The sequence below is a fragment of the Narcine bancroftii genome, chromosome 1 (genome assembly GCF_036971445.1).
Source record: "Narcine bancroftii isolate sNarBan1 chromosome 1, sNarBan1.hap1, whole genome shotgun sequence".
Taxonomy (NCBI): Eukaryota; Metazoa; Chordata; class Chondrichthyes; order Torpediniformes; family Narcinidae; genus Narcine; species Narcine bancroftii.
In genome coordinates, this window is record NC_091469.1 from 415,612,831 (window position 1) to 415,626,397 (window position 13,567).

General features: G+C 38.9%; 1 protein-coding gene across 7 annotated transcripts in view; it reads right to left on the reverse strand.

The window, feature by feature from the left end:
• The window catches only part of nek10 (NIMA-related kinase 10), a 231,817-nt gene that overhangs the window by 134,665 nt on the left and 83,585 nt on the right, over positions 1-13,567 (reverse strand). For all 7 annotated transcript variants that reach the window (XM_069914024.1, XM_069914019.1, XM_069914023.1 and 4 more), the window contains 2 exons: positions 5,630-5,707; positions 4,880-4,944 (listed from right to left, as the gene is read on the reverse strand). In XM_069914024.1, coding sequence (XP_069770125.1) covers positions 4,880-4,944; positions 5,630-5,707 — 143 coding nt within the window. The remainder of the gene's footprint in view (positions 1-4,879; positions 4,945-5,629; positions 5,708-13,567) is intronic.

The following is a 13,567-nucleotide window of genomic DNA, read 5'->3' on the forward strand; positions in this document are numbered from 1 at the left end:
GGAGGTTAAGTTAGGTTAGTTAATAGTGATAAGTTAAAAGTGTGATCCTGTTTTCATGTTTAAAGATAATTAAAAGCAACGTTTGTTTAAGTAACCATTTGTCTTGGTAAATATCTATCGTTGCTGGGTTTTGGGGTCCTCTGGGCTCGTAACACTATACCCTTTTCAAAGCCTTCAAATCCTTGCTATTGTATGGTAACCAAAATTGCATGCAATCCTCCAATGTGGCCAAACAAAATTATACAGCTGCGTCTTGAGCTCCAAACTTTTGAACTCAATTCCCTACTAATTAAAAACAAGCATAATATACACTTTCTTTAAGATCCCATCCACTTGTGTTGCGACTTTCAGGACGATACAAACATACCCCTAAAATCCTCTATAAATCAATGTTCATAAAGGTCCTGTCATTATTTGTACACCTTCCTTCTGCATTTCATAACGATATTAGGTTCATTGTCCTGCACATCATATATTCATATGAACTGAACTTCTTCCTTACTGCAGCCAGGTATTTAGTGGGAAAAAAACAACTCCAAAGGGCCTGCTTTCTGTGTGTAATGTTCTATGTTCTATACATTACTGTACAGAAAGAGATTTAAAAAATGCATTTAGCTGCCTGTGTCTCATGCTGACACAGGAATGCAGTGACAGGCAAAGCATCATGCGGGCTGAAATGCCTATATCCATAGGTTATGGCAGAGCGGTGAAACTGGCTGATTGCCGCTGGTCGATTGCAGGGGGCTCATTTGGGGCCTGGGCATCTAGAATAACCAATCGACAGCCAACCCGCTCAAGCCACGCATGGGTAGTGATGCGCCAGAGCTGACTATAAAAGGCAGAGCTGCCAATGGACAAACTCAGTGTTGAATACACTCTACTGGTGTGTGTCTTTCTTTTCCTGCGGATTCGAGCTACAGCCTTAGGGCTTTAACCTAGCTCTATCACTACAAGATAACAAATATTCACAGTTACAGTAATACAAGAAGAAAGTGGCATTACAAGAGTGCTACCATTCTTGCCTGAGTACGTCACACCTCTCTAATCCGAGGCTCTGTGGTCTGGCAATACTGTGGTTCAGCACGTTTAGAATCTGCTACCATTAGTATGTGGCTCAGTTAGCAGCACTAATGTGCTAAAATCTGTTTCCACCGCAGCCGAGTGTTTTGGTGATAGAGTCCTGTTAATTTCTTATATTCAGCTGTATTTTAGCCCTTCAGGATGTCATCCAAGAGACCAAAAGGTGTAGAAGATGGTGCTGGTGCTAATAAGCATTTCCTTAGAGTCAATTTCTGTTTTCCAGCATTTTCTGTGGTCTGACAATGGCCAGGTCCCAACGCCAGCAGATTAAAGGGGTACAACCTGTAGTTTATAATTAGCGTAGCAAGGGGAAGTTCAAGAGTCTTATAGCAGTTAGAAAAATTCTGTTCTTGAACATAAATGTGCTGGACTTCAGACTTCTCTAACTTCTTCCTGAAGGTCGCAACAGGAGACTATGAATGGGGGGATGGGAGTCCTTTATGATCTAATTCTTGTCCAGATCATCCTCCACATAAATTTACAATCAATGGATTTTGAAAATATGCTAAGTTCATATTAGCTGATATAGTTCAACAAAGAAGATTGTACATACAGAAATAAACAAACTGTTACTTTTTTTGTGGTGCTGACACTTCTTCACGAAAGCCACTAGGAATTCATAACACTGGACAACGAAGAATTTGCTTCCTTAACACTTTTAGGTGTATTTTATGGATTTAAGGCTGCTAATCATGAAAATTACCTTCAAATTTTCCTGTTAAGTACTGTTTTTTGATATGACCTGTTATATTTTTACTTGTATATTGCCCACAAAGCCAGTGTTTTGGCCAGTCCAAGCATGACTGAACATGCACGCAATGAAAATGTCTTGGGGCCATGCAGGATAGATGCAGACAGGTTATAAAAGCAGCTCACCTAAACAGATGCTGACATCCATCAATGCTGGCCAACTATTGTTAGATACTGACAATAGATGCTGAATACAAATGAAAATCAGCAGCAAAACATCTTTAGGTCAGCATCATTATGCATTAAACATGTTAATTTCAATGAACTACTCTTTGCAGACGATGCCGCTTTAGTTGCCCGTTCAGAGCCAGCTCTCCAGCACATGACGTCCTGTTTTGCAGAAACTGCCAAAATGTTTGGCCTGGAAGTCAGCCTGAAGAAAACTGAGGTTCTCCATCAGCCAGCCCCCCCCCCCCCCCCACCCCCCCACATCTCCATTGGGCACACAGAACTCAAAACGGTCAACCAGTTTACCTACCTCAGCTGCACCATTTCATCTGATGCAAGGATCGACAAAGAGATAGACAACAGACTCGCCAAGGCAAATAGCGCCTTTGGAAGACTACACAAAAGGGTCTGGAAAAACAACCACCTGAAGAAACACATAAAGATCAGCGTGTACAGAGCCGTTGTCATACCCACACTCCTGTTCAGCTCCAAATCATGGGTCCTCTACCGGCATCACCTACGGCTCCTAGAATGCTTCCATCAGCGCTGTCTCCGCTCCATTCGCAACATTCATTGGAGTGACTTCATCACCAACATCGAAGTACTCGAGATGACAGAGTCTGCAAGCATCGAATCCACACTGCTGAAGACCCAACTGCGCTGGGTGGGTCACATCTCCAGAATGGAGGACCATCGCCTTCCCAAGATCGTGTTCTATGGTGAGCTCTCCACTGGCCACCGAGACAGAGGTGCACCAAAAAAGAGGTACAAGGACTGCCTAAAGAAATCTCTTGGTGCCTGCCACATTGACCACTGCCAGTGGGCTGATATCGCCTCAAACCGTACATCTTGGCGCCTCACAGTTCGGCGGGCAGCAACCTCCTTTGAAGAAGACTGCAGAGCCCACCTCACTGACAAAAGACAAAGGAGGAAAAACCCAACACCCAACCCCAACCAACCAATTTTCCCTTGCAACTGCTGCAACCGTGCCTGCCTGTCCCGCATCGGACTTGTCAGTCACCAACGAGCCTGCAGCAGACGTGGACATACCCCTCCATAAATCTTCATCCAAAGCCAAGCCAAAGAAGAAAGGCCAAATTCTCAGCGCAAGCTTTAAAAATCATATTTACGGGTTGGTGGAGGGGTATAAAAAATAGTACTGTGGCCAAAGGAATAGAAAATAATTTGGCGCTGCCATTCAATAATCATTGGCTGGGCAATGAGAATTCTCGACAATAACATTTTGAAGTTCAAAGTTCACATTTATTGTCAGGTACAGACATTACGTCACATGCAATCCTGAGATTATTTTCCTGCAGTCCAGGCAGAATTTCCACTCATCAGTAGTGCAAGGATGTACTGGCTTTGGAGCTGGTGCAGAGGAGGTTCACCAGGTTGATTGCAGAGATGGGGGGGGTTCGCCTATGAGGAGAGATTGACTTGTCTGAGACTGTACTTGCTGTAATTTAGTAGAATTTAGTATACAAAAGAGAAAACTATAAACAAACTGACTGCAATATAGAAAAAATTCAGTAATAAATGATGTGCAAAGTAAGAGTCCTTAAATGAGTGTCTAATTGTGAGTTTATTGTTTAGGAGTCTGATAGCAGAGGGGTAGAAACTATTTCTGAACCTGGTGGTACGCATCTTATAGAACCTATAACTCCTTCCTGATTCCAGCAGTGAGAACAGAGCTCGTCCTTGCTGCTGGAGATCCTTGACGATTGGTGCTGCTCTCCAATGGCAATGTTCCGTGTAGATTTTCTCGATGGTGGGGAGAGTCTTGCCTGTGATATTCAGGGCTGTGTCTACTAACCTTTGCAGGACTTTCCACTCAGAGGTATTGGTGCCCACATACCAGGCTGTGATGCAGCTGGCTAGCACACTTTCCATTATACACATCTGGAAGTTTGCCAAGGTTTTTGATGTTGAACCAAACCTCTGCAAACTCCTCAGGATGCAGAGGTACTGATATGCTTGCTTCATGATGACATTAGTATGCTGGGTCCAGGAAAGGTCGTCCAAGATAGTGACTGCCATAAATTTATATTTGTTCACCCTCTCCATCTCAGATCCCCCCAATGATCACTGGATTGTACATCTCTGGTTTTCTTCTCTTGAAGTCAATAAGCTCCTTGGTTTTGGTGACAGTAAGTGCAAGGTTGCTTTTAGTACACTATTCAGCCAAGTTTTCAATCTCCCTCCTGTATGCTAATACAGCACCCCCTTTTCATACAACCCACTACTGTGGTATCGTCAGCAAATTTTTAGATGGTGAAGTCATCGAGGCACGTGACATCGGGTTTTTTAAGTAAACAGTTTTGTTTGAACTTCCTTTCAACTGCAACTATTCTCTCCTCTCGAATTACCCACTGTAGCATCAGTGGCTAAAGGACAATAATGGGTGTATGATACAATTCAAAATGGAGAATATCAATTACGTGCAAATAAATATCTCAAATAAAACAGATCACAGTTAATGATGCTGTGGATTTTTAAAGTTGTTTTATTATTTATTATTTCAAGCATGGTTTAGTGAAATGGCTTAATTTTTCCATCGAGAGAATTGCCTCCAGGACTGTTGCTGCAGATCTTTTCTCAGATTACCCAGGACTGACAGAATCATTACAAATTACATCATGCAATTTTATAATTTGACAGACACCTTTCATCATTTTTTAAAAAAAGTTATCATTACCAAACTTCTGAACTAAGTTCTATTGTTGTAGTGAGGTATCAAAAAGATACAGAACACATTGCTGCAAGTGCAAAACAGAGATGAAAGCTACATAGTATTGATAAGGACAAAGTGCTACAGAAATTTTTGTAAGTGCAACAATAAAGCCAATGTGCATGAATCTACTTCATTTGGATACAATACCTCTTGAACAGTTGTCTATTCCTTTCCATGCTGAAGAGAAAACGCAAAGCTCTAAATGCATAACCCTGTAATAAAGTGATAAAAATGGTTAACTTTGTATGTAGTACTGAAAATCATGCAAAACACACAAAGTGCCTTGCAAAAGTCTACAAGAATGTAATAATGATCCCTATAACAAGTCAACAAAAGCCAAAAATTTTGAAGACAGAGAGAAATTTAAAAAAAATATTCACAGCAATGTCATTCTGGAAAATTAATTTTAAACAAGTGAAGCAGACAATAGTACAACTGCCTAGGGAAGTCAGAAACTCAACACAATTCATTGCTCTTGTTAAAAGTCAATAAATGGAATGAATAAATGTCTTACTAAATTATGAATACATTCAATGTCTTGCTAAATTATGAATGCATTCATTGTCCAAATGTTTGCTTCAGCCATACACTTAAAGTCACCTCCTATGAATAGCTTTTATACATATATACATATATATATATACACGTATATATATATATATATATACACACACATATATATATATATATACACACACATATATATATATATATACATATATATATATACATATATATATATACATATATATATACATATATATATATATACATATATATATATATACATATATATATATATACATATATATATATATACATATATATATACATATATATATATACATATATATATATAAAAAGAGTACTAATTTAGAAAACAAAGAACAAAATTACCTGCAAAGTATCTGCTTTTGGAGCATTTCTTTCTTTGTTTGGAAGAATTAACTTTCCTATCACATAAATACCATTCCCCTGCACAAAGAATTTGAAAAGATTAGTTTCTTCATATTTCACCTCCCTTGTAGCTCAAATGTCTATTGATGTCTAATGTCACCTTCATAACATTCTTGGATAGAGTTCCAAAAAGCTACAATACACTGAGAGAAGCAATTCCCCTTGTGCCATCTTGAATGTGTGGCCTCTTATTCAGAAGCTATCCCAAAATACTTGTGCATTATGATCATCCAATTACAGGAATGATGGGAAGGCTCTGAAAAGGATACAAGTTATGGGGAGAGTTTAAACAAACTTGGATTGTTTCCTCTTGAGGTGAGGGAGCTGAAGGATGACCTGACAGAAGTTTATTAACTCATAAGAAGCATTGATAAGGCAGTCAGTTGGCATCATGCATGAGATAAGGTGCATTTATGATGAGATGGATAACTTTTAAGGGAGATGTGTGGACCATTACTTTTTTGCTTGGGAGAGAATGATAGGTGCTTGGAACAGGCTGTCAACTTTAGTGCTGGAAGTAGATAAATAGTAGCATTTAAGAGATTTCTAGATAAATCAATGCTTATGAAGGGAATGGAGGGGCATCTATCATGTACAAGGTAGAGTTTTAGTTAGATGTAGATATATGATTTGGCCCAGACATGAGGGTCAAAGGGCATTTTCCTGAGCTATACTGTTCTATGTTGGTGGAGAAGCTGTCCTTGCTGGGTCTCAACACTCCTCTCTGTGATAGGATCTTGGACTTTTAATGGAAGGACCATAGTTTGTCTGGTTTGGTCGCAGAATATTGAGCACCATCACTCTGAGTACTGGTGTACCTAAGGACTGTGTGCTCATCCCACTCCTGTTTATGCTAGTGTTATGAGTTCAGTGAACCCATAAACCAGCAGGCAACAGAAATACACCAAAGCAATGGCTCCTTAAACAAAATTAGTTTAATTCTCTGAGTATAGAACAACAAGATCAACACTAAGTTATTTATACAACCCCTCTCTCCCAACCTCATCTAAGCACAAGGGTGTGTAATGTATTTTCAAGAGTCCTTTTTACTGGGCAATCTTCCACTGTCCACATTTCCAAAGCTGCAGTTTCCAGTAATCTTCAATCTTGTGCACAGAATCAAACAGTCATTACATTCAAACAAACTTAAGTGCTTTACTTAGAATTACCAGGCAGGAAAGTTGTGGAGGGTTACAGAGAGATAGATGGTTGTTGCTTGTTGGACACCCCAAACAGGAGTATCTTTCAGAAGAAATGGGTCTTCTTCCCAGGTTCTTCTCAGAGTTCTTCCCCTCTTTGCCACACCGGGAAGACTAGCCACCACTCCTGATTTCCACAGAGAGTACACTCAGGCTACCATATCAGAACTCCGCCCAGTCTTGAAAAAGGAAGCCTTTTCAGCAGACTCCTTTTCTGTCCAGCCTTTTCTCAGACTGCCTCCTGCTGATTCCTCCTCTCCTGATGTTCCAGGCATTTTTTTTGGTTTCAGTTTGCAAATGTTGCAATTTCCAGGCTTTACAAAAAAAAACGCATGGCCTCAATTTTCTACAAATGTTTGTTTCTGGGATGTGCTTGCACATGTTGCTAAAGCCCAGAACCTTCTGTTTGCACCTGCCCTCGGACGTTACAAGGCTGTGTCTGTGAAATGCATGCAACCCAACAGCTAATCCAATTCTAATCCCTTTTATAAGTATATATTTAATTAACCCATTGCATCACACTCCCCCTGCAAAGGAATTTTTATCCTAGGGTAAAAATTCGTCCATAGCTAAAGTAATTACCAACTTTGAATTTGAATTTTAAATTCGAATTTGAAGGTCTAATAATATCATTCTCCAACATATATTCTACCTCCTTATCCATTATTTTACTTTTTCCAAATGTTTATTCGATAGGGGTGTTGTTTTATAGGATTTGGTTCTCCTACATCCACATCATGAAAAAACACAGACGTCCTGTTTGGAACATCAGGAAACAAATCTGCATATTTCAAAAACAAATGTTTCAACTGCCTTTGTTCTGTGGCATAATATGACATAACTTTTCATCTAGGTTTTCCAAAGCTGTTGATTTGACAGATGCACAGGGTTTCTTTATGGTAACCCTCACAAGATGTTGCTTCCACAATCTTATAATCCATAACTTCCTCAACCCTGTCAAAAGCCAACACCTCTGATTCAACCTGTTCTGCATGACTATTTTTCTCAGAGTAAGGCTTCAACATATTGATATGACAAACCTGAGTTTTATACCTATGGTCTGGAGTGTTTATCAAATAGTCAATATCATTTAGTTTTGATTTAATTTCATACAGTCCAGAAAATCTTGCTCTAAGAGGTTTGTCATGTATTGGAAACAAAATTAACATTTTACTTCCTGACTTAAAATTCCTAACTTGAGACTTTCTGGCAAACAATCGCTTTATTTTTCCCAGAGCCATTTTAAAATTCTCTATCCAAACTTTTTTAGAAACATAATCCAGCAAATTCAATTGTACATCCTCATGAACCCACTCTCATTTAATGCCAAATGTAATTTCAAAAGGGCTAAAACCTAATCATTCCTGTACAGACTCTCTCACTGCAAATAACAATAAATGAATACCCTCATCCCAATCTTTTCCATTCTCCAAACAATAAATCCTCATCATATTTTTGAGTAGAATGAAATCTTTCCAAAACTCCCTGAGTTTCAGGATGGGATGCAGATGAAGTGATCTGTTTAATTCCTACCTCAGTCACCAACTGCTGAAACAATCCAGACATGAAATTACTTCCTTGATCATTTTGGATCTCTTTAAGTAACCCAAAAATTGTGAAAAATTTTTGCAAAACTTTTACCACTGTTTTTGCTTTGATATTCCTCAATGGTATAACCTCTGGAAATCTTAACGCTGATTTCCAGCTTTAGTTTTAGGCAGGGGATGAACACAATCCAGGATAACTCTAGTGAAAGGTTCCCCAACCACAGGAATAGGGTGCAAAGGAGCTACCAGTGGACTCTGGTCAGGTTTCCCCACAACCTGACAAACATGGCATGTCTGACAAAAATTTACAACATCCCTTATCAAACCAGGCCAGAAAATTTGTTTCAAAATTTTATTTATGGTCTTCTTCACACCTAAATGTGTACTATGTCCCAAATTTAACATTTCATTCCAGTAGACATTAGAAACAACTGCCCATTCCTCATTTGCAGCCACATCACACGGTCTCCATTTTCTTTTTTTAAAATAATTTTTTATTTAGTATTTCACCGTGAATTATGCCAGTAACAATATATACAAATATTCAGTATTAAAATATACACAATGACATTTTCATTTTCCCTCTCCCTCCCACAACTTAATGCAGGAAATGAAAGAAAAGGAAGAAATAAATAAACAATAGAACACAAAGGAGAAGAAAAATAAATCTTGTCGTCCAATATTTCATATTTAATTATTTTCATATTTGTAACTTATCTCTTCAAGAGATGGAGGTCTGAAATTGGCGGTTTCTAATAACTCTATATACGGCTCCCACATTTGTTCAAATAGACCATATTTGTCTTTTAGATTGTAGGTAACTTTTTCTAATGGAATACACTTGTTCATTTCTTTGTACCATTGTTGTATTTTTAAGGTTGCTTCCATTTTCCAAGTTATCATTATACACTTTTTTGCTGCTGCAATCACAATAAATCCTTTTTGAACCCTGTCTCATTTTAGACCTAATTCTTTATCTTTTATGTTGTTTAACAGGAAGATTTTTGGGTCTTTTTTTTAAATATTAGGTTTAAATCCTCCCAAAAGATTTACTAGGATGTTGCCCGGAATTCAAGAACTGAATAGGGAATAGTTAAACAGGTTAGGACTTTTTTTTCCATGGAGAAGAATGAGGGGAGATTTTATTGAGGTATTTAAAATTAGGAGGGGTACAGACAGAGTAAATGTAGGCATTTTGCACTGAGGGTAGGTGAGAAACAAACCAGAGGACATGGGTCAAGGATGAAAGGGGAAAGGTTTAGGGGGAACATTAAGGGAAACTTATTCCACAGAGTGGTGGGAGTGTAGAACGAGTTGCTGACGTGGTGAATGCAAGCTCAATTGTAATTTGGACAAGTACATGAATGGGAGGGGTTTGGAGGGCTTGGACTAGGTGCAGGTTAGTGGGACGAGGCAGAATAATAGTTCAGCACAGACTAGAAAGGCCAAAAGGCCTGTTTCTATGCTGCAATGTTCTCTGGTTTTATGGTTCTAGATATCCCTCCTAAGAGAAACATCATTTCAATATCCATCCTGTCAACCATCTCCCCCCCACCTGCAGTTTTTTACATGTTTCAATTACCTTCCTGCTCATTCTTCTGAACTCTGATGGCCCATCCTGTTCAACTTGTCTGCATACATCAATCCCTTTATCACTGGAATTAACTTTTCTGGACTACTATAGTGCAAGTCCATCCGTCTTTAAACAATACGTTTGTATTTTGTGCACAAGAACCTCACAGAACTTCAAACCACATTTTATAGTTTTACTCTATTTAATAGTTTGTTTTTGTATCCTATCTTCCTGTGTGGATAATTTCTCATTGTATACGAATTACCAACTTAAGCAGTCCCTTTACAGAGCACCGATGGCATAGGGATTAGTTAATATGGTATGTGAGTGGAAAGAAAAATGTTGAGAACCACTGCTCTAGATCCAATTGTTACTGAAATATTTTGCTTGAGAAAAATTGTCATTGCCCATTTCCTTTGGAGTTACAAAACTATGAACATAATGAGTCAATTAGGTATGATTAAAACAGTGGTTTACAAACTTTTTCTCTCCACCCACATACCACGTTAAGCAATCCCTTACTAACACAGAGCACCGATGACATAGAGAATGCTTAAAGTGGTATGTGAGTGATGGAAGCTCCTAGAACGCTTCCATCAGCGCTATCTCCGCTCCATCCTCAACATTCATTGGAATGACTTCATCACCAACATCGAAGTACTCGAGCTGCCAGAGTCCGCAAGCATCGAATCCATGCTGCTGAAGACCCAACTGCGCTGGGTGGGTCACATCTCCAGAATGGAGGACCATTGCCTTCCCAAGATCGTGTTATATGGCGAGCTCTCCACTGGCCACCGAGACAGAGGTGCACCAAAGAAGAGGTACAAGGACTGCTTAAAGAAATCTCTTGGTCCCTGCCACATTGACCACCGCCAGTGGGCTGATATCGCCTGCAACTATGCATTTTGGCACCTCACAGTTCGGCGGGAAGCAACCTCCTTTGAAGAAGACTGCAGAGCCCACCTCACTGACAAAAGACAAAGGAGGAAAACCCAACACCCAACCCCAACCAACCAATTTTCCCTTCCAACTGCTGCAACCATGCCTGCCTGTCCCGCATCGGACTTGTCAGTCACCAACGAGCCTGCAGCAGACGTGGACGTACCCCTCCATAAATCTTCGTCCGTGAAGCCAAGCCAAAGAAAGAAATGTGAGTGAAAAGAAAAAGGTTGAGAATTACTGACGTAACCAATCTACTGTATATCTCTCTGAAGACTCTAATCCTCCTCATAACTTGTTAACTCATTTACTTTTGTATAATAAAATATTGGCTGAAATACACTCTTCATTTATGATTAGCGTAGTGGTTAGCGCAATGCTGTTACAGCACCAGCAATCAGGACGGGGTTCAAATCTCACGCTATCTGTAAAGAGTTTCTATGTTCTCACTGTATCTGCCTGGGTTTTCCCTGGGGACTCTGGTTTCCTCACACCATTTAAAACGTACTGGGGCTGTAGGTCAATTAGGTGTAATAGGGCGGCAAGGATATGTGGGCTGAAATGGCCTATTAACATGCTGTATGATTTGAACATTGAAAGCAGGAAACTATTGAACAATTAGCTTAACAACTGAAAAAGGGGTAGTCATAGAAGTGACTAAAGATGTTATATAAGGCATTTATAAAATTTCAAGGTTATAAGGCACAAGGCAAAGTCAATGTTGCTTTTTGTGATAGGAAAAATCACATTTGACCTATTTATTTGAGTGCCTGAAGGAAATAACTTAGTACCAAGTGAACAATATTATCACGTAGCCTGTGAATATGCTCAGTATTAACTATCTGTGTGTCATCTGAAAATCTATTAATAACACCTCTTCCATTGTGATGCAATTGTTTATGAATATAGCCAATAGGAAGGGAGCTGACACACCCTTGGATTACCTGTGATGTGTATGAATCCTCTACCTCACAGGCTTCCAATCACAAAAACAGCTACCCACCATCACCCTCTGTCTCTTATTACCAAGTCAGGCAAGTATGGATCCAAATTGTCCTGGATTCCATGTGCTCTAATCTTTTACGAATTTGTCAAAGGTTTTCCTAAAAACCATGAACCCTAAACCAACCGAACCAGCATCATCAATGCATTTTGTTTTCTCTTTGAAAAATTAGTGAGACAGATCTCCCAATACCATCATGCTAAACATATTTCACTGAACCCTGTTTTTTCCATCTGCAGCAGAATATTATCCTTTAAGTTTTATTCCAATACCAGCTAACATTAAACTCACATGGCTCTTATCACTGGCTTACTGTTGTCCAGCTGTCGTCTGGTGGCCAGTGAAAATATGAAAATCTCTGCCAAGGGCCCAACAGACTCCTTCCTTCATTGGTATAAATCTCATCAGGCCTTGGGGATTTGTCTATTTTTTACAAGTGCGAATACATCTATTACCTTTTCCTTTTTTAATCATACCATGTTCATTTTGCTACAATGATTATTGTAAAATTAATCATATCTTGTGGTGTAGAAGATAATATGCTAATGTGGATTTAAGATTTCTGACAAATGAGAGCAGAGCAAGCATAAGTGGTTGGAAAGGGTACTTTTAATTCGTGATAAACTGCTAATTATTGCAGATAGATTAGTCTGTTGATTCATATAAAAAGAAATAGAACTGCAGTGTCAACAACTAGAAAAATAAATTTTATTTATTGCAAAGAATTACACTGCAAAGTAAGAAATTCCATCTGAGATTGTATAGAATTGGAGAAATGTATGACGTTTTGATTTTCATCTCAATAAGTGGTTCATCTTGAGTTGTGAATCAGTGAACCAGAGAGTTACTAGATTGATCTCTGAGATGATGGAGTTGTTCCATATAAACAGACCCCATTAATTTGGTCCTACTCACCAGATAGAAGTATGAGAGGTGACTTTTTAAAAAGATTCTGGGAAGGTCTAATAGGGAAGATGCCAGGAGGTTGTTTCTTAAAAAAGAGAAGGGATCAGCTATTTTTAACTGTGATACGTTTTTTTTGCACAAATGCTTGTAAATCTTTATTTTTTAAAACTTTAGAGTAGGGTTATTTTTGACGTTATTTTTGACACTAAAAGAATAGGAAGATGCCCCTCTGAAAAATGGCAGATGGAATTTTATGCAGACAAGTGTGAGGTGTTGCATTTTGAAAGGACAAACCAAGGTAGGACACACACAGTAAATGGTAGAGCACTGAGGATGGCAGTAGAACAGAGGCATCTGGAAATACAGATAAAAAATTCCCTAAAAGTGGCGTCACGGATTGATAGGGTTGAAAAGGGAGCTTCTGGCATACTGACCTTCATATATCAAAGTATTGACTAGGGATAACATTTTGGAGACTAACATTTATTTTGTCTGCATTGTAAAATGTTGTTTGCATCATCAACGTTGGAGTATTGGTGGTCAATACCTCTTACCTCTTTCACCTCTATTAAATGCATGCAGCTCAGTATCAGCTTGTATGATTTCCTAGAGTTGATGTAATCCTGAGAATTTTTTGAACCGTTTTGAAGGTTGTGCAAAATAAATTGTGATGAATCCTGAAAATTGTATAGTTCTGTAATCTCAACAAAT